Source organism: Camarhynchus parvulus, chromosome 2 (assembly GCF_901933205.1).
Source record: "Camarhynchus parvulus chromosome 2, STF_HiC, whole genome shotgun sequence".
Classification (NCBI taxonomy): domain Eukaryota; kingdom Metazoa; phylum Chordata; class Aves; order Passeriformes; family Thraupidae; genus Camarhynchus; species Camarhynchus parvulus.
This window is the reverse complement of record NC_044572.1, coordinates 129,403,241-129,428,437: the sequence shown is the minus strand read 5'-3', so window position 1 is coordinate 129,428,437 and position 25,197 is coordinate 129,403,241. Positions and strand designations below refer to the sequence as shown.

The 25,197-nt window shown below is 38.3% G+C and overlaps 1 protein-coding gene across 2 annotated transcripts in view; it reads right to left on the bottom strand.

The window, feature by feature from the left end:
- Positions 1 to 24,573, bottom strand: part of MTDH (metadherin) — a 34,019-nt gene extending 9,446 nt beyond the window's left edge. The window contains exons 1-10 of one of the 2 annotated variants that reach the window (XM_030970257.1): positions 23,945 to 24,573; positions 17,951 to 18,055; positions 13,672 to 13,753; positions 13,079 to 13,258; positions 11,601 to 11,669; positions 8,884 to 9,135; positions 6,141 to 6,227; positions 4,267 to 4,365; positions 2,074 to 2,198; positions 1,404 to 1,523 (exon numbers count right to left, since the gene is read on the bottom strand). In XM_030970257.1, coding sequence (XP_030826117.1) covers positions 1,404 to 1,523; positions 2,074 to 2,198; positions 4,267 to 4,365; positions 6,141 to 6,227; positions 8,884 to 9,135; positions 11,601 to 11,669; positions 13,079 to 13,258; positions 13,672 to 13,753; positions 17,951 to 18,055; positions 23,945 to 24,349 — 1,524 coding nt within the window. In that variant the 5' untranslated portion in view covers positions 24,350 to 24,573. The remainder of the gene's footprint in view (positions 1 to 1,403; positions 1,524 to 2,073; positions 2,199 to 4,266; positions 4,366 to 6,140; positions 6,228 to 8,883; positions 9,136 to 11,600; positions 11,670 to 13,078; positions 13,259 to 13,671; positions 13,754 to 17,950; positions 18,056 to 23,944) is intronic. The other variant, XM_030970250.1, reaches the window with a different exon arrangement.
- Positions 24,574 to 25,197: the final 624 nt, after the last annotated feature.

Sequence of the window (25,197 nt, the reverse complement as noted above, 5' to 3'; positions counted from 1 at the left end):
GCAAAACTCCCAATTCTACATAAAAATTTAATACAGATAAGTTCTTATCTGTAAAATAATGACTTCATAGACTGATGGACTGAAAGAAGTAACAAAATTGGAACAGTTGGAGAACAATGAGTAGAATAACAAATCTGATTATGTTAATATAGAAAGTAGGACTCAACATGTATAATTTAAAAGACAGCTCACAAGCAATGGGAAAAAATTCAGAATGCCCTCACTGACCTTCAGATTCATGTAGGACACTCACAAACACCTGTTAACCACAACTTATTCATCTTGACTTATACTTAAGAGTCATAGCAGAGTCCAGAACAAATTTCAATTAAAAAAAAAGCTGCAGCCCTAGTGCTCCCAGACTGAATTTGCCTCAAAAGAAACAAGGGAAATCAACACAAGCTCCACCTCCACACAGACAACTTGAAAATAAAATTTCCTGTAAAAGGAATTTAATGTTTTACAACTTTAATAAACTATGTGATAACCATAAAAGCTAATCCAAAGCAAATATGACTGAAGTTTTTGCTTTCCCTCTCTAATTCAGTCTAATCTAGTCAGATTCCACTGAACATTGGTCATTCTGTAACTTTAAAGAATGTAAACTATGAATGGCTGTCACAATAAACACAAGCAGGATGCATTCTGATCATTAGCTATTAGAAGATTTCTCCCTCTAGGAAAGTATTTGCTTCATCTATTCAAACATAATTCAATTGCCACGTGAAGTGCAATCTGCTTTTCCTATTTTTACAAATCTGTGTCAATGCAATTCTTCAAAAGCTATTTAAGAAACACAGAAAACTCCAACCATCCTCAGTGTGAAAACATTCCTTCCCTCATTGAAATCTGACTCACAGAGTAGCTCTACCAATTGAGCTTGAAACATTGGCACTTACCATTTCTCATAAATCAAATTAAAACAGTACTTCAGAAAACCATTATATTCTCACACAATTGTACTTGAAGACAGCTTAAGGGAAAACTTCAATTTCTTTCATTCTCCTAAATAGCTAGATTCACCAAAACAGCTGTCTTTCAAAGAACACGAGGAAAAGGCTTTCCATGCAGAGGACAATTCTACCTGGAAGCATCCCTACAGTACAGAATCCAGATTTGACAGAAAATAAGTAATTCAGGATAAATACTTTCCATGTACTTTGTGCTTTTCATAAATTCAGCAAAACTACAAATTATCCCACATTCAAGTTGTGAATACAACAAATTAAGGAAATACGAGTAAAATAAGAATTACTTTAACTCTTGAGAAACAATTGTAGACAATCCAATCCCATAAAGAAATTAATTTCCCAAAAATAATTTTTGTTCAAGATGCTGATAGCCAAAGATAAGGCAATTTTGTGAATTCCTTGCAATTGCCTTTTAAACCATTAAGATTTTACCTGTGCAGGAGAGTTAGCATCTTCACCCTGCTTCTTCTTTTTCTTCTTCTTTTTCTTGGATTTGCCACTTGTAGAACTCTGAAGAATTGGCTCTGCTTTTTCTCTTTCATTATCTGAAATCTTCATATGGGAACAGAAGGTACTTAGCATTTAAAATGACAATGAAACATACCTTGTATAGACTAAACATAAATCAATAGTGATAAGGAATATACACATCCAAGTGGAAATGAACACAGTGTTATCTATTTAGTTCATTCTAGAAAGACCATATTCTTACATGCTATCTCGTAACACAGGTAGAGGAGTTGGGAATGGAAAAGGCAGCAGACCACCAGGCAATAGTGGCATAAAAATGCTGTTTTTCATGCTGAGAATTAAATATTGTCAAGAAATATTTATAAAAACAGATCTAAACCCTCCCAGTCTATACTGATAATGTAGTCCTTATAATTATGGCAAAACAGAAAGGTTTAAGATGGAGCTAACTAATTTTTCTCTTCTCAATAACATTCAGTGTTTTCCTTCTCTGTGTACAGAGCAAACACAGTCGTGCTACTCTTATCAGTGTAACTGTGATGAGAGATTAGCATTACCCTTTTAGTTACTTTAAGAAATGGCAGTGGTAAGGCCAAAGTCCTGGAGCTAAGGAGAAAATATCACCTTTTACCTTCTGAGTATCAGATCTCTCTTCACGGTGAGGAACAGAAGCAACTTTTTCTTCATCTACCCAATTTCCCCACTCTTCTGCAGGTGCATTCCAATCAGAGCTTGGATCAGCTGAAGAAAGTCCATCTACAAAGATTAAAAGGTTTTTTGAGGAATATTGCCTTACTCTACAGGTTCTCATTTCCAGTTTAAAAACCCCCTGCACACATATCCACTTCTTGATATCAAGATATAAATAGTAATTCCCTGTCTTTCTGAAAAAATGGTAAAGACTTTATTTATAAGTAGAGGACTTTTTAAAGTAATGAGTATGACAGTGATTTTACAGAGCCTAATCACAGCAGCAGCTAGCTAGATGCAGTTGCTTCAAGACATTTTTCTAAACTATTTGAAGAGGAACAAATTTAAGAATTGTTATCTATCTTAAGCTGTTCTCTGCATTTTCTTTCTAGCTAGTGAAAAAATTAGGAAGAACTGTAACACTGATCAATCTTGCCTTAGTAAGATTCCTTTACAAGTGATAGATCTGAAACTAAATCTTACTGATTCAAGTCATCTTATAACTTTGCCATTTTTAATAGTCTTTTTTTTCCTAAGACTCTTAAGTCCATACCCTATTTTGTTATTATTCATTTATAATGGAATGATAGGTTTAAAGGGTCACTTGCATAAAAACTAAAAATATCAGAAGGGAAGAACTAAGCCTTAGACTGTCTGTTTAGTAGAAATTTGCAGCAAGCCAATTTTAAAACAGAACACGTTGTAAAAGATTGCTTTTTCATTTCGCATTTATATTAACACCACAAATATTTCTTCCCCCTCAGTCTATACCAAATTGAAGAACAGGCAAATTTGGTCTGCCAACTATGGTGGCATTCTATTTAAACAACTGAAAATAAAGTCAAAATAAAAAGCAATAATAAATCAAATTAAATTTATTGGCAAACATTATGAAGCCAAAAATACATTAAGAGATCGTAAGATTAGTTAGAACATTTAGAATAGTTAGAAACTTTCCTAATAAAAACATTATCTTAATGACACCTAATTCCAATGCTAAAATTTACTAATTTGAAAAATATTACTCAACACTTTTTAGTTTACCTACTGCCCTCTCAGTAGTTGCTTAAGGAAAAAAAATCCATTTTTAGTAATAACAAAAACTAGTAGTATTTGTATGTACAGTTAGTTTTCTTATCCTGATAAAGCAGCAGGGTGTATCTGTGTATCACTTTGGCCTAAACTTGCATTTGCCCGCTTCTGTTAGTGTACTCTTAGTTGACAACTATGAGAAAATTTTATTAACAGAAGGTTGAACCATAAACATTCTATGCTCAGATATGTGAATCAATTATGTTTTTGTTAAAACATAAAACTGATTACTTTCAAAGTATTAACTGAACTGTGCTTTCCTTATCCTTAAACTAGGTAAAGCACAAAAGGTAAGTTTCAAAATTATCTGCTAACAGAGCAATCATTGCCAACAGTGGTGGAGTCAAGGCTGCATCAATCTATTCCACTTTTCCAGTTATTTAACTGCAATAAGTTGTTCTTAGAGAGAAAGTAACATGCAAGGCTGCTTCTGTCAACTTCTGGAACAATTCTTCAGGTCAACGCCCAATGAGATGCACTATGCTTTTTCATAAACAGGGAGGAGAAAGTGGGGAGTAAACACCAACTATTCTACAACTCCCAAGTAATTTCAGTTATTTCTATCCTGTATATGCTTCCTATATATGTAAGAACTTCCTAATGTTTGCTAAATGAGAAAGCAAGTTAGATTAAATACAAGAGTCTGATGTTGCCTTAATTTTCCAGTAAGGTACAAACATGTAAAAACAAACTGACTCAAATTCTATCTACTAAATACATATTTTGCAGACTTGCAGTAGGTTTTTCTCATCACTTGCAGGAAGCGTCTTTCATTACAAAGATTTTTCTACCTTAAAGTGCATGAGCTCTCTCACTTCTGAGTTTGAATATCCACGTATTTTTCCTAAGAATTATCCATTTTCTATCAGAATTTATTAAAATGCTTCTTTTAAATTCCTTCAAACTGTCTATTAGCTTACAGAATTCAAATATTACAGGTTTTTCCTCAGATACCCACACTGTCTAATACGAGTAGCTAATATAAATAACTACACTCTAGCAGTAATTAACATTTTTAAATGAACATTTTAGAGGAACATACTTAACCCAGACCATTCGTCATCAACAGGGGGTTGAGCATGACTTAAATCCCACTGAAAATCAGAAGTACCAGCCTGAGAAACCGATTCACTGTTGGAACCTGAAAGGGAATAAATAAAATTGTACTAAGTTAGCAAGCTTCCTGAAGTTTTCTTGGGGAAGGAAGTCCAATCAAAGTAGGAAAGGAAGACAAAAGGCTCAAAGAAAAATGTCAGATTTTAAGGACTGCAGAAGACAGGAGAACTAGTAGCGTCTTGTGCACAAGGTATATTCAGAAAACAAGGAAGCTGAAGAAGGAAGACAAAATAAAGTCATGAGAAGAACTCAAAAAGAGATAAGAAGGGTGAGTAAAAGCAGTCTCCTCAAACTGAAAAACCCAAAGAAATTTCATGGGTAATAAAATTGTTACCCTGTATCAATAAGATCTCTTACAAGGAAAAGCTTAAAAGAAAATATCACTAGAAAGAAACCCCATTAATTACATTGCAGATCAAACAAATTATACATTACTAAGAATCCATTTCTCATTTAAAGCAAAGGTTTCTAGAACATAAAAGTAGGACAAACAACATTAAGGCCAATACCAGTCATGACAACAGAAGGTGTCACAAATCTAACACAACTGTTTTCACAAAAACTAACAACAAAACAATTTCATAAAAAAAGTAGAACAAAAACTAATTGTAAGAATTAAATAAATTAATATTTTACTGTATGATGAAACTTCTGAAATTCAGTTTGAATAGAACATGGGTCTCTATTTTACATACACCTCTGCAAATGATACCTCAGATGACAGAAATATGGACATGTTTAATTTCTTTTGTGGTCACTTTGCATTACAACATTGTTGGCTAAGGTGCATCAAAGACAACGATTGCTCTCGAAGTTGAAATGGTGGTATTGCAGCTGAATTTCAGCTCAGTGTGCCATCCTACTTTATTTAATAAACTGTCTTAAGTTTTAACTTAGAGACTGAACCTGGTTCCAGGTGTCTGCTTGGGATTTTTTTTTAATTAAAACTCTCTGTAGAATTAAGATGCTGGACACTGAGTCTAAGTTCAACAGTTAAAAGCCTGTACACTGCAATACGAGCAAATGTAGCCCAAGTGCATAAGCACTTGGCCAGCTACTTCTGAAAAGGAAACTGCCATGCCAAGCTCATGGTGAAAGGAAGCAAGAGCAAATAACCTGACATATGATCCCTTTATTGCATAATAAATCATTGTAGGACTTATGTTAGTTGTTTAACACACAAGATTTATTATGAAGACAGGTTTGTACTCTATAGCACACAGCCCTTCAAGAAAGAAAACCCCAGAACTTCAGCATTTCCATTGGTCATACAGAGAAAGACTCAAGACTCCAAATCCTGCCTATGAAACATATTTTCAAAGTAATGATTTAGTTGGGGAAAAACTCAATCATCAGTAACAAACTCCCTCACAGGACGGGGTTAATGGGCTTTCCAAGAAAGAAATCTTCAGATCTCTAACTTGAGATATTGCAATGCTGAAAAACCTCTTATGCCCATTATTTAGACTTAACACACAACCAAGGCAGCTAAATAAGAAATCACAGAATCATAAAATGATTTGGGTTAGAACATACAAAGATCACCTCATTTCAACCCCCTCTAGTTCCAACCTTCTTACTAATATTCTGTGATTGATCTAGCTTTTGATTATCAATTTAATACAGTTATTTTACTGCATAATTTCAGCATAAGAAAACAGCTTTTAAAGTGTCTTCCACATCTTTGCAGTACTATTTTCAAAGAAAAAAGAGAAAATGCATATTAGTATCACTTGGCAAACCCTATTCCACCTGGTGGAGTGGAAGAGAATGGAAAAATCTTTTGAAAGGCACACATACCAGAAACTCCAGGAGTTAATCCAAATGAGGAAAAAGAAGTAGAATTCTGTTCAGAGGTATTAATCCTTGCATCCACATTCCAAGCAGCTGTGGGGAAGGGGAGAAAAAAAAAGACCATCACTGCTGGCAATGTTGAAAATGTAGCTATTTAATTAAGAATTGGATCAGAAAAACACCAGCTAGTCCAGCCATGATGACATTTCACATAACTGAGGACATTAATTAGTGCTGATAGAGTTGTGACTTTATGAACACACAGCTTGAAACAATTTTCAAGCTTTCCAAAGCCACCTTCCCTTTACAGCTCTTTCTATATATAAGCTTCTCACAAAAGAGAAGTTAATTGTTTTTTGAGCCCCAGACTATTATTCCTCCCATTACTGCAATCACTAAGTTTTAAAAAGTACACGTAGATGGAACACAGCTACAGAACACAGAGTATATTATTTATATAGATATATGTGTGTGTGTTAAAGAAGGGAATAAAATTCAGAACAATTTTTGATGAATAGGAGATACTGCTTAAAAATGAAGACATTCTAGACTGTTACATATGTCAGGCAGAAAATAAGCAGAAATAGCCAGTAAAAACTACTAGTGGCTTTTATTTAGAATTACATTTACTTAACTGGGGAAGAAGGGGCTAAAAACCAGACAGGTATTCCAGATGTTGTCCAAAAAGTAGACAGCCACTAACCCCCAACTTACTGACTCCTGTGTTAATGCATCCCAGCATACTGTTTGTGTCCTTTGGTACTAGGATCTACAGCTGGCTCACATCCACCTTGCTGCCCACCAAGACCCCTTATCCACAAAGCTGCAATCCAGACAGTCAATATCCTGCCAGCGTTGCTTCCAACCATATTCAGCACTTGACATTTGTCCTCACTGAACTTCCTCAGGTTCCTGTTGGCCCATTACTCCCATAAGGTTCAGGTCCTTCTGGACGGGATCCCTGACCTAGACTGTTTCAACCGATTCCTGCCCCCACATTTAAGTTTGATATAATCTGAAAACTGGATGTGAATGATATGGTTGCCTCCTCCAGGTCACTTATAAAGATGGTAAACATGACAGTTCTAAATACAGGCCTGTGACATCCCCCTTGTCCAGCCTCCATGGAGAGCAGGACTTTTTGACCATTACCTTGGGCCTGATCAGTTTTACACCTGTTCTAGTTTGGATACAACAACACTGTGAAAGACTGTGTTGAAATCATCAGTCAAGTCATCATGAAAGCCTTTCACAGCTCTCCTTCACCCACACAATCACTCATTTTACCAGAAGCAAATCAGCTTGGTAGATATGATGTATCCTCAGTAACAAAACCAACAAAAAGCTGGTCAGTCACTACAAACTGCCTTATTAGAATACAGAGCAGAACACATCTAGCCAGAACATGAAGAAAGCCCTTCACTTCTACTTGGCAATGGTAAAGCTTCCAAGGGTATATCAGATCTAGCCTCAGGAACTTCATTTCAAAATATGCCAGAGAAATAAAAGAAGGTCTAGACTTCTGCAGATTATGGCTGGGGTAGGGCTGTGTTTTGGATTTGTGCTGAAAACAGGGTTGGTAATACAGGGATGTTGCTGAGCAGTGCTCACACAGAGTCAAGGCATTTTCCACTTCTCGTATTGCTGGCAGCAAGGCAGCCAGAGCTTGTCTTCCCAACAAGAAGCTGGAAGGGACACAGCCCGGACAAGTGACCCCAACTGGCCAAAGGAATATTCCCTACCATGTGGCACCATGCTCAGTATAGAAATGGGAGAAGAGGGAGGAAAGGAAGGACATTAGGAGTTATGGTGTTTGTCTTCACAAATCACCGTTACATGTGATGAAGTGCTGCTCTCCTGGAGACGGCTGAACACCCACCAGCCCATGGGAAGTAGAGAATTATTTTCTTGCTTTGTTTGCATGAACAGGTTTTGCTTTTCCTATTAAACTGTCCTTACGTCAACCCTGGAGTTTTCTCCTCCCGATGTCTCCCCTGCTGGTGAGACAGTGAGTGAGCAACTGGATGGGGCTTGCCAGCTGGCTGGGGTTAAGACTCCACAAGTCTGAAGTAACACTGCTGACTACAAAGCAACACCGCTTTCCAGAAGAGATGAGGATACTGAGACTGAACAGTGGGAAGGGCCATGTTACATCATTTACTAATAACTTGATGACTGTTACCCAGAGAGAAATCAAGAAATCTCTTCTCCATTATTACTATGGACAGCACAAGAAAAAAAAGCAGAAAACTGTACTGAGCACTAAAAAACCCATTTTCTAATGAGAAAAACAGTGTAACACTAAGTGTCACAAGAGTTAAACAATGTTTATGCCTGGGGCCTCAAAGAACACCTGCCAAAATCAGACACAATTGATTTCATCATGTTGGATCAACAGAATAGACTTACAACCTGGGTTTTAAGACATTATTTAAAAGAAATTATCCTTCAAAATGGCTTAGTAATCATCTCCAGAACTTTATGAAAGTGATATACAACATTGCATTCCTTCACAGAAATAATTTTATGTCAGATAAACTCAAAAAATCCCAGTTTAACTGTACACAGAAACATAGACCTGATGTCTAAGCCATCAGCACTTGCAGTAAAGAGAAATTGTTCTGTTAACATTTCACTAGACCACATCAAGATATTTTTAATATATAAACATAAAAATATTTCAGAGACTACTAAAAAATACATTTATGTAAAATTGCTTACATGAAGCAAGTTCCTGGAAATAGCTTACCAATAGGAGTGAACAAAGAACGCTCTTTCCAGGGCCTGCCTACCAGGCTTACTCCCCAGTCCTTTCCATTTCCATTAGCATCTCCAGTGTCTTGGCCCCACGCCAATGTCTCAGTCTTCCTCTTCCCAGCTGCAGTTGAAGGAACAGATGTCCATTTCTCCTCCCCTACACCAATCTGTGAGGAGATTTTTACAGGCTTCTCATTCCAGCTTCCTCCATTTACTGTATGACTTTCACTCAATCCTGGAGAAACTTAAATAAAACAGTAACAAAAGGATTATTTAAAATAACAACTGGATGAAGAATTAAAATATCACTTATATGGACATTCACTTAATAAAAAACCCCCGAATGAACAGCAGCTTTGCTACATCAATGTGATACAGACAGGGCTGCTGCTCTGTCTCAGCTGATTTTCCAGTTCAGATGATATGCACCATCTGTCTACTAACTTGAAGAGGGAGGGAAAAACAGCACCAACTGCACTCTTTCCTCATCCCTTTCTTTACAGGGCTTGAACCCAGTGATGGTGAACTGGTGTCTCTAGATTAGAAGAAGGGTGGGGAAGGTACTTTCAACACTGTCAGCTAATTTCTCTTAGACAGTATGGGGACGACTTGTGGAAAAACCCACACACTAAATGGAGAGTATTTTCTGTTTCACAACTGCGTGCAGTTCTCCAAGCAGGATGTAGACAAAATTACCAAGTATTAGCAAATACTTCCTAAACACCACACGGGATTTACAAAGAGCATAGATATCATACTGACCATAGAGTCCCTCAGAGTGAGAGATAAAAATCATAGTAACACTCAATTTGTAAGTAACATATTTTATGTTTCACTAAGGTAAAAGACCACAACACAGCAAGAATCTCTGCTACACATTACCCTCATGAGAAATTACTAGCCGCTGCAAATTTGATGTATTCTTTGAGAAGTCAGCAGTAAACTGAGACAAAGATCATAATAGAAGTTTTTTAAATTTATGTCCCTATTAAATATAAGGGCTAGTGCATCCAGCCTCCCTTACTATATATCACAAACCTTTCTCTTTTTATATATGCAGTGGAAAAACCAGAAAAACTGTTCTTCCTCAAGCAATTAAGAAATATTTGCATATTACAAGTGTAGCACTTAAACAGTAAGCCAAACCCTTATGCACAAGTCAGTATCATATGCCAACAAAAAATACAGACCAAACATTTTATCTGTCAAATGAACTTGTAACTCAGGCAGCATCAACATGCCCAATTCAAGCTGGCCTCACTGACACAGAATGAATTAGGTGAGATATGCCTAGATTTTCTCAGCCAAATCAATTCCAAACACAGACATCTGTAAGGTCACCATTGCTGTACAAAAAACACTGCCCTTTGTCTACAGCACTAGCATTGCTCCTGTCAGTCAATGTCCTCCTAGCATAATATGAAGTCTTAGGGAAAGGCAACAAAAGAATACTGAAGAGTCAGAAACCAAACTGCAGTTGCTATAAAAACCTTTTTGCAACTTTGCAAAAAGGCAGCTGAGGTCCTGAAGAAGGAGCTTGATTATTCTCTGTTTTACTCCTTTTTTTCCTCTTTATTATACTTCTCTCTTGTCAAAAACTTCAACTTCTAAATGATCAGCCAGTTCTCACTGAATCACAGAAAACTGATGATTGAAAAGGATCTCTCAAAGTCACCTCGTCCCAACTTTTGTTCAATGCACAGCTAACTTCAAAATTATACTACATTACTGAAGTTCTGGAAACCATAAAGGCTGATTGTCCAGAGATGCTTTGAACTATCTCATGAAAAGCTTTTTCCTCATGACCTTCCTCTTACTGAAACTTGGTTATTTTCTCCTGTCCTCCCATTAGGCATCTCTGAAGAACACAGCACCTTCCTTCTCAGACGTGGTATAGGAAGTTTGTGTGTGAATAAAAGCTCTCAAAAACAAGCAGAAAGGGATTCACTTTCTGGATCTGTGTGCTTTTATTAATTCATTTTTTGATTTGCTTATTTATACTAGTTGTTTTTGATTAAAGCAACACAGCTAATGTTAGCTACATGTAAGTAACAACCATCTTGATTTCATTATGTCAAACCAATTCACTTCAAGTATTATTATAGCAGTATCTGTTATTAGAAAACCGTTAAGATTTACTAGTCAAATATTTTAAGTTTTGTGTATGACATATGTCAAGTATATTCTTTTTATAAACATGTATTTATAAGTAAGAACTTTCAAAACTTATGTATTTATGCATCTCAAAGGAGAATGTAAAGAACTGAGTAACTTGTATATTCAACCTGAAACAAGTGTAAACAATAATCAGGACTTGTGAGCTCTCTGCAATTATCTATACCAGGGTTTCTTTGACAAAACAATTCATTAACACAAATAAGTGAGTAAGTCTGAAAAGCTAGCATAAAGAATTTTCCAGCAGAGCTTAAAAATAAATGTTACTGTTCTGTACATAAAGATTTTTATAATAGGTAATCTACCTGAAAATTCAAAATACTGAATTGTATTTCTATATGTAACAGAGACTGTTTTCAACTTCTTAAGAAATAACGGGAACTTAGAAGTCTAATATTTGCATAGCCAAAAGAGCCAGATGTACAGTAAAGTTCCAGGTCAGTAACTCAAAATCCTGCACAGACAGTTGCTGTTTTCACTTCTGTAAAATACTCCTGTAGTTACTTAGGATGACCAATAATAAAACCTTTTTACCTTGTGGAATTGATGACTCCCCCTTTGCAGGTTTAGAATTGTTTATCTGAGCATTCAAAAGTGAATCACCTGATTAAGAGAAACAAAGCTAGATTACGCTTTTTTAAAAAACAACACCTGTAAAAATCTTCTAACAATCCATTACTAATATTTTAAGAAAATAATATATTAGTACCTTACAGTAAATTAAGACACTTCCAGAAAACTTAAGGATAAAATTAAAACGCTCTATTTTTTATTATTTGTGTTTATGCTGCAGACAGAATGCTTTCAAAGTGACTTGGGACCCATATACCAAATAACTGCAGATTTCAAAGAACTTAAACTACTTTCCCGATGAACAAAGAGCATAAATCTAAAACACAGGTTGTTATTTACAAGCAAAGAGTGGCTCTAAGTATTTCAGACCTGTAACTATTTCTAACATCTACCTCACCAAAAAAACACAAGATACAGCTAAATTCGTTTTGGATTAGGCTTGTACAAGGTGATACACAAGACACAAAAAAAGCATGATACATAAAGGATTCTCACTGGAGAGGTTACAGTAGTTATGGTTAGCAACAATGAATAAAGACAGTTGGAACTATCATTTCTTGAAACTCTGGGTAAACTGGGGGAAAAAAAAGACAACAGGAAATAACTGATCTAGTCCTCAGGGCAACAATGATGCACTGAGTCAAGGTGCAAATGAGTGTCAATGAAACAGGAGGGTGAGGCACACCAATTTCAACGAATTGTTTCAAGGTACCATACAGTTGTTCAGCTCAGTCTTTTTGTCGCTTTGCTAGAACATCAATTTTCCTTTAATTAAAGCTATTTCTCAGTTTTACCCAAATAGGAATTCCTGCGCCCACACATGCTTTAATCCAGCCCATGCAGTCTTTTGTTTCTGTAACAGCAGCAGTGGTATCTATTGAATCCTCAGTTACAGTAACTGACTAGTAAACCTCAGCCATATGTGCCTTACCATTATGAACAGCTTTAGTACAGGATGCTACTAAATCTACGTTGGAAAAAATACCTACGTGTTAAGCAGTGAATGATATTTTAAGAGAACTTCAGAGGCATAGCCTTCCCACAAGGAAGCACTCAAAAAGTTAAGGAGTTGGTGCTGCCTGCAGCAGCGCTGAGGATACCTTTGAAGTTTCTGAAAACAAAGGGCAGAGCCACAAAACACAAGTGAAGGAACAGGGACAGGCCTACGCAGCTGTGCAGCAACCAACAGTGCACCAGTGTGGATGGAGGCCAGTGCCTTAGCCACTTGCTCTAAAACACTCTTGGGTTTCCCCAAAAATATGGCTAGAAAAGGGGGAGATTTGCACAATGAGAAAGTACTTTTACACAGTTTGAAATAATTTCCTCAAGAGTTTCACCTCTAAATATACCTAACATACATCCAAAACAGAGTCACTATTTAAGCATTCAAGTAAAGTTATCTTTCTAGGACACATTCACAGACCTATCAAGCATCATACCTTTATTTTTTCTGAGACCAACTGGAAGTGATGGTGTAGGCATCAGCTGTTCAATGGATACAGTAACCGTGTTTTCTATGCCCTGGAGATTTGATTCTCCTGAGCCACCGTCGGTCAGCACCTTGTCTCGTTTACGCTGTTGACGCTTCTCTCTGTTACTGATTTTTGTTTCCCAGGCTCCTAAAACATCACCCAAATGAAAACATCACTAAGCCACAGAGGAAGAAAAGATTTTTAGCTTGTATCATATCAAACAGAAGTCTGAGGGCATTTTAACCAGTCAGCTTCAACCTTAGATTGTAAACACAAATGATCAAAGGTAAGTTTTTCTGTGATAATACTTTGCTTCACAGAGCAAAACATGAATAGCATTAACACCTTACTATCCATAATTTCTCAGTTTTTATAAGATTACTTTAAAAAATCAGTTGAAGTTACTAAATACTGTTGTTTCAAAGATCATATTTCCATATATAATACACGACTATGGAGTTATGAGTTTCTTGTGTTTCTTCATGAACCAAACATGAGTAAATCTTAAACAGCATTTAAGCCATAATGTTTGCACTTTGTGTAATGTTTGTGTTCAGTACCTTCATCAACTTCCTTTCCATCCAGACGAGATGTATCCTGAACTGTTTTGGAATCTCCCTTTGATTTCTTTTTTTTCTTTGACTAGAATAAAAATAAAACATTTTCTTAATGATTACTTACTGATTACTTGGCATAATGATTCAGAACTCCCTCTCCCCCCTAAAATGCAGGAATGAATTTAAAACAGATTCTCCTGAACAACCCTCTGTGAAAGACTTATGCAGCAAAGAATTGGCAGGTGAGGGGAACATTACTTATGCTGCAGAGTACAAAGCCAGGTAGACGCAGCTATGCTGGCAGCATCACAGTCAGAGAGGAGTAATGAGCTGTTTAGCAGGCAGATGCCACTCTGTCAAATTTTGTTATGTGCAGAAGTATAAACTTACACATGGAGAAATAAATAATGCCAGCAACTCATTTAAAAAAAAAAAGGTAAAAAAAGTCCAGCTTGGAAATTACTTCAAAACACAAGCTGTGATTAGAGTCTGTACATTCCAAACTCTTTTTTTCCTCATGGTTTCATCAGTTATGGCTTCTTGGATGTAAGAGCTAAGCTAAACAAATAGGAACAGACATGACTGCCTCTGCAAATAGTTTTGGTGCAACAGGTAGCAATATAGAATGCTGAAAAGATAGTATTGAGAAAAAAAAACCCAAGATAATGGGAGAAAATATATTGCAGAAAGTCTTGGAGCAAATTGACTTGACTACCTTCTTAGAAAGAAAACACAGTACTGAAAAGCTTTTCAACCTAGTGAAGAAAGGTATAAGAACTACCAGATAAGCATGAATGAAAAACAACAAGACTTTAAAAAGAAATATGGTTATCCACTCAAATGTTATAAGGGGAACTATTCACTTATTCACTGTCTCTGAAATATTTCAAGAATGCTGGACATCTTTCTGGAATACATCTGCCAGAGTCAGACTAGTAATTGCCAGCTGTATACCTGAGTTCCCACAATTTGGTTTTCTAGTCTTAAATGTCCATGAAGTGTCTAACAATCTCTCTAGAATTGGTAACACCTAAATTATTACTACATCTGCTGCAGATATTCTATGGGCCCCCACAATGGCATGCAGTTCATATGCCTTAGAGTCACCACACCCCCAGAGTAATTTGTAGCTTCAATACAGGGGCTGAGAGCAGCATAGCTTGTTAGTCCAGCAGAGATGATAAAAAACTCACTGCTTATATGCAATGCTCCATCACCACACCTATAACATCTAGGGAACTGATTTGAACAGTTAGCTCATGGCTTAATGTACATGAGGACCCAAACTACACATGCACTCAGGCTGAATTTTCATTTGCTCAGCAGACTACCTTTGCTCACATACCAGTTAACTTCTGAAAAGCCTCCAAAAGAGAAGGGCTGGTTTCAAAAGCAACCTGAGAAGAATTGGTTCTAAAAATATGAACAAGTCAAATTATTTGCTAGGGCATCTTCTAATGAAAGAATGAAAAAGGCAAGTGAGAATTAGCATTAAAATTATAAATTGCCTCTTCAAGCTCGAACAGAGAAAGATTACAAACAGACTAAGTTTGTACCTTTGTCTCCCATTCGCAGCTACACTGAGACTGGAACTTGAGACCCCTAAAGTTTCTATCCACAAAGCCATAACTACTCAACTGTCCTTTGGTACTAAGAGAACATCTGAAATTACTTCAGAAGGTTCCCAGACAACAGTTCAAGATGACTACTCTTCCAAATTTTAACTTCAGTTTCCTAAAATAACTAGCTCCTATGGCAGTATTGCCATCAAATTTTATACTTTTCAGGAAAACATTGAAGTTTAACAGCTGAAAAAGAAGTTTGTGATTAACAAACACTGTTTTTAAAAAGATGAAGAATGCAAATCTTGAAAACATGTTTACTTTCCTAAACTGTGTTACCCTGTTCTGAAAAACCAGAACCATCATTTTTATCCAATCAACCCATCACCTGCTAAACTTTGCACTGTACCAGTTGCTATCTCAGTACCAAACTGATGGAAAGAAACAGCAAGAGATGCTAAAGCCAGAGCAAGCCAGCCAGTCATTCTGCAGAAATCTATGCATTCAGAGTGTCACCTTCTGCAACACACAAAGATGCTAGTGTTGGCTCTGCCAACAGCCAAAGAGCACATGAGGAATACTGCAGGCCTGCCAAATTTTTTTAAGTCTTTAGGATGCATTGTGCCCCATGCAAGAACAATAGAAAAATAAACCTTTCTTCTTGATCCCTAGCTGAGTAATCATTTCTAGTATTTAAGACAAAGCAGTTATGTGCTTGCAAACAGAATGGATGCTGACATTTTAACTTTCCACGATCTCATCCACAGAGTAATTTCTTAGGGAACAGTCCCTTACAGTAAACACTAAAAAAACCCTGTACTGTGGCAAGTCACTAATTGCAGAATAATAAAGCCTGTGAACAGCCAGAGTCCAGACATTACCCAAAGCTTCCCCTCCCACAAAGCAGAAAAATACACATGAAATTCACAACCCTGAAGCAGCCAAGAAATACAGAAACACAAAGGATGTGTGATTTTCACTGAACACATATACTGAAGCACAAAAGAATAACCATGCCCTTCAGACCATAGGTTATATGCATTCATGTATGTACATATGCACACACAACTTCAATCACAGCCATTGTCTTATACCATCCATCCCAAAGATAGTACACAAAGACACTTACACAGGATCCCCTACAACCTCAGCAGGTTTCTAATGTTATAGATGCCCTGAGAACCCTTACCAAATAATCAGAAGCGTGTAGTTCAAAGGAAGTTCTTAAGCAGGCTTTTAATTGAAGGGTAACAATTTATTCCTGACCCAATCATTTTCTGCCCAGGATCCCTCAAAGTGATATGAAACCACAATTTGAATAACAATCCACATTCATGTAGTGGTACTCATTTCCTAGAGCTGCAGTTTCAGCTTCACATTTTAAAATTCAGGTCACTATGTTTGCAATTTTAACATGAAGTTGAGTTTAGGATCTAAACACCTACTCTGCTTGAAAACCTGCGAACAGAGTTGCTCATTCAGGTTCAAATTGTGGTATGTTCTTGGTAAAAAAAAAAACAAACAGCAAAGTCAATCTGATATGCAAAACATGGAGAAGAGGAAGAGAGCCACACAGTATGGAACTTTAAGACAAATCTATTTCACAGAAAAGTCACTCAATTTGCAAATTGCAAAAACATTTAAAGTCCTACAGCAAACTAAAAGGATACAGTCTTTTAGCCAAAATACTAACCACAAAAGAAGTTATTGGAGGGTAAGCAAGTGTATTTATTAAAGCTTGGATTGGAAGGGACCTTAAAGGTCATAGGCAGGGACACCTTTCACTAGACCAGGTTGCTCAAAGCCCCATCCAGCCTGGCCTTGAACACTTCCAGGGATGGAGCATCCACAACCTCCCTGGGCAACTTGTTCCAGTGTATCACCCTCATAGCAAAATGTTTCTCACTGTTTATACACAACCTTTTATTTTTCCTCAGTATAGTTACAACAAAAGCATTTTATTGAAGAAAATAAGTCAGAAAACAATGACATTGGGAAAACTTCATGCACAGTGTTAGCAAAAGAACCAAGCAAAAAAAATTATCAAAGGCCCAAGCATATCCATGTTGCCTATAAATAACAACATATATAATAAAAAAAGAAGATTAGTCCTCACAGTTCAAAAAATAACACTGCCAGTAGCAAGGTTACCTTGTAGATTAGATATTGCAGATGGATGTTTGAAAATATATTTTTAATGTAGCTGTTTAATTTGCATAACAAAAAGCCCACACCAGACTTCAAAGCTCACATTTATCATCAAAAATCAAGAACTCTAATCAGTAATGGATACATCTGGCAAAAGAAACAAGCAGGCACATGGTCTAAATCCTTTGAATACTAGTCCCCCAACTGGTAGACCATTTACAAGGCATTTAACAATACTATCATTATGCTGCATCTCCATGAAGCCATCAAGATGAAACAAACTTTATTTCTGTAGGCTTAATGCTGTCACATGATGAACAGAGATATCAGTGTTTAGAGGGGGGCTGGGAGTGGGGTTTCCTTGACAAACATTCTGTGATAAGGCATGTCTCAGAAGTTAAGAAAATACTACTTTAGCTCTTTTCAACTCCAAATTAGATTAGTACTCTTCACAGTAAGAAGCCTGCCTCTTCATTCATATATGTAACAGGATTTCAAACCAAAACCAGTTATTAGATATTGAAATTTAATAAATTAAACTTCAACATTTTTGCTGTGTATCCATAACTAACCTTTTCATTCTTCTTTTCTGTGTCCACAGGCTGCTTTATATTGTCTTTATGAACAGTTTGTATTACTTCATCTTCAGATACATCAAGGAAAGACCTTCCATTAGGCTGTGTAAACAATAAGCATAAATAATAAAAAAATTAGAGAAAGCAGATGAAACAAAGCTCAAATTGCACTATTACTGAAATGCAATTGTTGAAGGAAAAATGCTTGTAAGATTATTGAATAGAGGAGACCAAATTGTGGATTGGTAAATACAGAATTGCAGTAGATCCTTTGAACAACAAACACAGAAATGAAAAATGAAAGAGAACAGTTCTTATAATTTCATCTCGCTCCTATTCAATCCAGGAATTTCATAGCAAAAGGTAAATTTCAGAAATTTACCAGCTTTTAAAATTACCTGTAGCTGTTCTGAAAACTGATCCAGAACAGCTACAGTTGTACATGCCATAAATTATCTAATTAAATTAACACTTAAATTAACCACTTTGTAGCAGTTCAGCAAGAGGACTAATTTTTTACAAGTAATTTCTACATTGACCAAACATCTGCAATTTCTCTCTATGCAAATCCCTCCCAGCTCACTTCCTTCACAAGTTGAACTTCATAGTAGAACAGAAATTAGAAATCAAACATGAAGCATGACTAAGCATGGTAGCCCATTGTTCTCTTCAGACCGACTTGATTACAGGTGTTACCTTAGTCTCCCATTTCCCCCTCACACAATTAAGGAAAGAAAATTAGCATGTATTATTCAACATATAAAATTAAAACTCTGGACAATCATTAAAAGAGTTTTTACATTACTTTTGACAGCAAAAGCATACACCTTAGCCTACATATTCCCCTTACAGAAATGTAGTAATTTAGAAATCATTTACTTCTAACAAAAGGCTGTGACTGAAGTTACTCTGCTTAACTGCAAAAAAAGATGAAAATATTATACCACAGTCAGCCATTAAATTTCACTGCATGGAAAACAATTGTTAAGAACAGTAATTGGAAGAGTCAACACAAATGTCACTGGTTCATGTTCAGAATGACTCAGATAAATGAATGACTGAAAACTAAATAAGCATAAATAGCTACTTCAAAGCTGCTTTAATTCCTGCAATTCTCTCAAAATAAATTTCACGCTCTATTACCTTTACTTATTTTTTTGCTATTAAAAACCCAAAAGCTGTTATAACTGTGCATCACACAAACCTACTTGCTTTCAAGTAAAACAAAAGCCGTATCACAACTTAGTGTGGCCTACTCCTTCAAATATTAGATCTGATCCTCAGTTTAACTGCTAGAGGCATTTAAGTCTTGCCACATTGTATTATGCCTACAAATCACCCCGGCACGATTTCACTAGACTACATAACATAGTATTGCTTACTGTAGTTAGCAAGCATGCCAACTTCTTCAAAGTAACTATAAATAGAAATTGAAAGATCAGGTCACCTAACCCCTCTTCTCCTTCAACAACCAGCTTTAAACTAGACTTCTCATATCTAACATGCAGTGCATTTCCCTCAGCATTCTGAAAACAAAGTGTATTTTACAACTGTGGTCTAGGAACTCTCTCTAAAAGTTCTTCTGAACTATTGGTATATTCCACAGGGATACCAAAGAACTGATATTTAATCTTGAAAATAACTCATTGTCAAAACTCAGTTCTCATGCCTCTCTATTTTCTCCAGGGACTGCTTAGAAGTAAAAGTTAGATAACATGTTTGATGCATCTTGTATTGGGTGTGTACCAAAAATTTTAGAGCCAACTAACTTTTAAAATTCTGTACCTTGCTTCTTAGCTATTATATATGTACCTTAACTTGAAAAGTACTTTATTAATCCCTTCCAACTATTCAATAAATAGAAGTTTTATTTTTTAGTTTAAAAGAACTTCAGTTCTTTCTCTGAACTAATAAACTAATTCATATCCATTAAAAACCCTCTGGAAAAATTCATCCACATGACTGTTCAAAATGCTGTCTGATCATCTGATCATGCAAACAACAATCTTTAGAAAAATGTTAGAAAACTTGGACTTTGACACATTTGGGAGAAATACATCCCTTAATTGCAATACCCTCCTTTTCAGTGGAAGCTTTCCACATTCATTTTCTGCCCATAGATGAATCATAGAATTTTAACCAAAATCCATGTGACCATTTTTGGATATACCAAAGAAAGCAACAGAAGCAAGAAACAAGAAAGTTTTTCTACAGTATTCAGAAATGTTTAATTTTAAAAACACAACCACAGCCCAAAGTTTAAAACGTTACAGGTAATATATTAAACATCCACTGGCACAATTAATTAACTCAAAATTGTGCAATTTATTATTTGCCATCTTTTCTACCCTCATCTTAAAGCTGTCAGGCAAGATGCAACAAGGCAGAAGTAATGCTGTCAGTAACAGCATTGATAACTGAATGGTTTTCTTGCGTGAGGACCTTAAAATTCCAATACTTAAATAAACCTTTTTCCACACACATTCATTTGAGGGTGTTAAGATATACTAAATGTAGAAAAGGTTTTGCTTAGACCGTCAAAACAAAAAGTACTCTTTAAACATGGTAATGCAAAGGATAACTCAGTTTCATGCTTCAAACAGCATTAATGAAATTGCTATCACCTCAATCTTACAATGCTGTATTAGCCAAAGTCCTCAGTTACACATTAGATACCTCTGCTTAGAATATCTTGGCCAATGAAAGAATCTGGTTACAAATGCTTTCTGCAAGCTTCTCTTCAGAAAGAAACGAAGCAATTTTCTCTGAGGCCCAAAGAATCCTGCAGCCCTACTTTTGCCATCTGACCACTAACACATACACAAACCAACACCTGAGTATCAGCTGAAAGTATAAAGTCTTTACACAATACAATAAAGTCTTTACACAGTACAAATAAGCAATAAACAGCCATAGCCCAGAAAGTTCTTCCAAGCAGACCAAATATGAAACTTCCTCAAATGAATGCAAATACTTTTGCTAGAGTGTGGAGCATTTATTCTCCAGGTGCATGACAAACAATAGGAAGCACAAAGTCAATTTGGTATTTTCCACATCTACAAATGGATGGTGTGAATGGCTTCCTGAAGTGGTAGCAGAGCACAGAAGATGGCTACTCTCAAGTTTCTGTGGTGTTTGGCAGATTGCACAGAAACCATGTAAGAACAGCTTCACTTTTTTTCTGCTGAAGTAGGAGAGGCACAGTAATTATTCAGAAGGGGAAAGAATCAAAATTAACTTTCAAGTTTAATGGACAGAAAAAAAATTTCTTAACGAGGCCAAAGACCTTTGCCTCTTCCAGGAGTTAAAATAAAAACGAAAAAAGAAAAAAGCAGCTCCAGGTTTACTGCACAGAATCTGATGTAAAGACACCATGATACCTTGCTCCAAGCAGCCTGAAAGCCAGAACTGGCTCTGTAAACTTTAATCTTAATGAATGCTAAACAGTTTCAGCTCCATTTTTTTTCACAGTCCGTTCACAGCAAGTAAATAAAGAAAATCTCATAGGTACTACTGTATTCAGTCAACACAGTGTCATTCAAAGAAACATGTTTTATTAAGAACATGTAGGGTAAGTTGTACCCTACTTATACAGGTACTGAATAAAGCCACATGCAAGGAAAAAAACAATTAATACTCTTCCTCAGAAAAGCTACAGTGAGGAACACCTCTGATCCTGACTGATGAGTGTTACACATCACCTGCCATACAGTGATCTCAGGAATTGTGTCATAAAGTAACCCTACAGCTTTTAATTAGACATCTGTAGTAAGTTCTTAAAGCCACAGACCAGTTGCTCTAAGCTTTCTGAACAGCCTGCAATGGAAATCTAGACCCTGGCATAGCAAGCCTGTAGTAAATCTACTGGTAATAGGCTTACTCTTTTCCCCGCCCAGCCCTCAGTATTAGCATCACAGCACAGAGCCACACGATGGAAATCACCAGGCAGCAATCTGTAAGAATTTTTGTTCCATCTTTAGGTTTCCAATGTTATTTTGAGAACTTTTCACATGTAAGTCAGAAAACACTGGGACACACTAATATTGGTCTCTCTAAACTTATCTTGGAAAATAAGCACAAGACAGGCCTATTAAACTTTGTCACTGGTGTAAACTTCTTTGCACTACAGTTAATGATTCAGTTTGTGCATTTCCTTTTGGAAGAAGGTAGGATTTTTTCCATCTCACCATGGAAATAATGAATACAAAGTAATATTAAAATAACTTTAAAATTTTAATGATACAGAATGACAACTTAAAAACTACTTTGCTCTTTTGATTACAAAAATATTTGCTCCTACATTGCCTTAACTTTATTCTATGCCTACGTAAACCAAGCTCAATGGAGTACAATTATTTACACTCAAAAAAAGTCAGACATTTTTTATATAAAATTACTAAAGTTTGTTTTTATGAATCTGTATACTACAAAGCATTGTCAAGTCAAGAGAGATATCTACCTATTCACTCAGTCTTCTGTGGAGGCATTTTTTAATGTCTTCAGCAATGACTTGCAAGAGTTTGTTATTTGTTTTCATACTGGAGTTTCAACAAAATAAACTAAGCAAACTCGATTTAATTTCTAGGGTTAGTCTTTATTGTCAAGAAAGCATAACATATTTATTTGACCCTGAAGTATCTGCTTCTCAAGATGGGAAAAAAATTACATCTTTAGCATGCCTTCTCAAAATGGAGAACCTAGCTACACTGGAAAGATTCTGAATCATGTTTCCTCTTCTTGGCGCTCAGCATTCAGTCTCTTGCAACTTCCAGAAACAACTTCAGTAGTTCAGTGTTCAAAGACAGGTTGGTGACATATGCAGACCTTTTTTTTTTCCTGTTTAAGATGTTCTAGCCTTACACTCACATTAAAAAGTTTCCCAAACCTCTGAAATCTTAATGCTGCCACAGACTCAAGCGAAGATACAAACCCACTGTCTCTCCTTTCTCTCATCATTAGGGAAACAATTCAGATTTTATAGAGCAAGATATAATTATACGACACAGTTGTAATAGGCAGGGGACATCTGCTACACTTTCATTCCTATAATCTATTTGGACATAAATAGGATTACAAACATCCTAACAATATAAAAGCTATAGAAGCAATCCCTTCAAGCCCCAAAACTGTGACAACTGTAAGCTTTAAAAGGACAGTTGACAATTTCTGCATTCTACTAATTTTCTCTTACGTGGATGCATACTGTCAAAGATGGAAGGTTCCCACACTACATATTAAGGATTTAAAAAATATAAATTACAGGAATGATCTCTTTTTAAGGGGCTGCTAAGACACAGATTTCCTTATTAAAGGAGATGATCCTTACTGTAATAACTAAATCAGACACATTCCTAGTGAGGCATGCTCACAGCAACATTGACACTAACGTGTTCCATTGAAAATACAAAGCAAAAACCTTACTCAAGTTTGAATCATCACAGCATTCATAAGGCTTGGAATGCTGCTTCCAACAGTCTTTACCTGCCTAGGCTACAACTCCTGGCTTGAAATTCTAAGCCACGCTAAGGACCCCACTACTGGTTGCTAACCCTATTATTCAGTGAATAATAATAGTAATAGCAGCTTTCATATGATTTTTGTTTACAATAAAATTCTTCCAAAAAGCCAGCCTTTTCCTCATCACCCAGGGCTATTAACGCGCAGTTTACTTGTGGCAGCGCTGCTCCTCCAGGTTTTCAAAGTAACAAAGTAACCCAGACGACCTGAGACGGCTCCAGAGCAGTCAGCACCCCCACACCCTTCTCTTCACAGGCAAATATCGCAAGGCGTCTAGGGGAAACCTCTACGGCACCCAGATGCTTCCCGCCGCGACAGGGCCCGGGGAGCGGCAGCCGGGCTCGGGGCCGCTCCCAGACACGACCCCCTCGCCTCCCCACTGGGACCCGGCCGGGTGCCACAGCCCGCCCTTTGCCGCCGCTGTCAGCTCGCCTTTCACCCCCGCTGCCCTCCCGGCCCTCACACCCCTCTTACCCGCGCCGCTTTCTCCGGCAGCTTCTTCCTGTTTCGTTTCTTCTGCTCATCGCCTTTGAGGTTCAGCTGCCCGGGGCCCGGGCCCGCCGACTTGCCCTGGCCCCCGCCGGCCGTCAGGCCCGCGCCGACCGCCTCGTCAGCCTTCCTCACGGTCGCGCTCCGCGCCGGCTTCTTGCGGAGGCCGCCCCCGCAGGCCGCGGCCAGCAGCAGCCCCAGCAACACGAACCCCAGCGCGGCCGGGACCGCCAGGGCGAGCCAGGTGGGCAGCGCCTGCGGGTCGAGGCCCAGTTCGAGGCCCAGTTCGGCACGCAGCAGCCCCAGGCCGCCCGACAAGGCGTCCCGCACCCGGGCCGCCGCCTCCTCAGCCCACCCGGCCGCCGCCTCCTGCCAGCTTCCCGCAGCCATCGCGGTCCCCGGCCTCGCAGAGGCCCGAACCGAGCGGGGCGGCGAGGACGCGCTCAGGCCGAGCGCATCGCGGCCTCGGGAGAGCCGCGCCGGCCCGCCCGAACCGGAGACACCGGGGGTAGGGGTAGGACGGGACGGGACGGGACGGGAGCGGAGCCTCCGCTGGACGCGGCCGCCTCAGCCTCGGGGCCGCCCGGGTCTCCTCCTCTTCCTCCTCCCCGCCCTCCGCCTCGCGCGCGACGTCACCGCCCCGCCGCGCGCCCGTCGCAGCGCGCCGTCAGCGCCATCAGCGCCGCGCGCGGGGCGGGGGCCGCACCTCCCGCCGCCTCCGCCTCCTCAGCGTCCCGCCTTCTCCTCCCCGGCGCGCCCGGCCCGGCACGGCCCAGGCAAGGGCGGTGCCGGCGGGGAAGGCAGCGAGCTCGACGTGGCAGGCAGCGAACGGAGCGGGAGCGGCGGGAGCGGCCGAAGCCGAGGGATTGGAATCTGAGGTCATCAAATCCAACCTATGACCGAACACCACCCTGTCAACTAGACCTTGGCACTGAGTGCCACGTCCAGTCTTTTCGTAGACGCTTCCAGGGGTGGGCAGCCCATTCCAATGTCTGACCACCCTTTCCGTGAAGAAATTCCTCCTAATCTCCAAAGTGAAGCTCCCCCAGTGCAACTTGAAGTGATGTCCTCTCGTCCTGCCACTGGTATCCTAGAAAGGGCCGCCCCCACCTGGCTACACCAACCTTAGAGGTGGTTGTAGAGAGCGATAAAGTGACCCCTGAGCCTCGTTTTTTTCCAAGCTAAACACCCCCAGTTCCCTCAGCCTCTCCTCACAGGACTTGTGCTCCAGCCCCTTC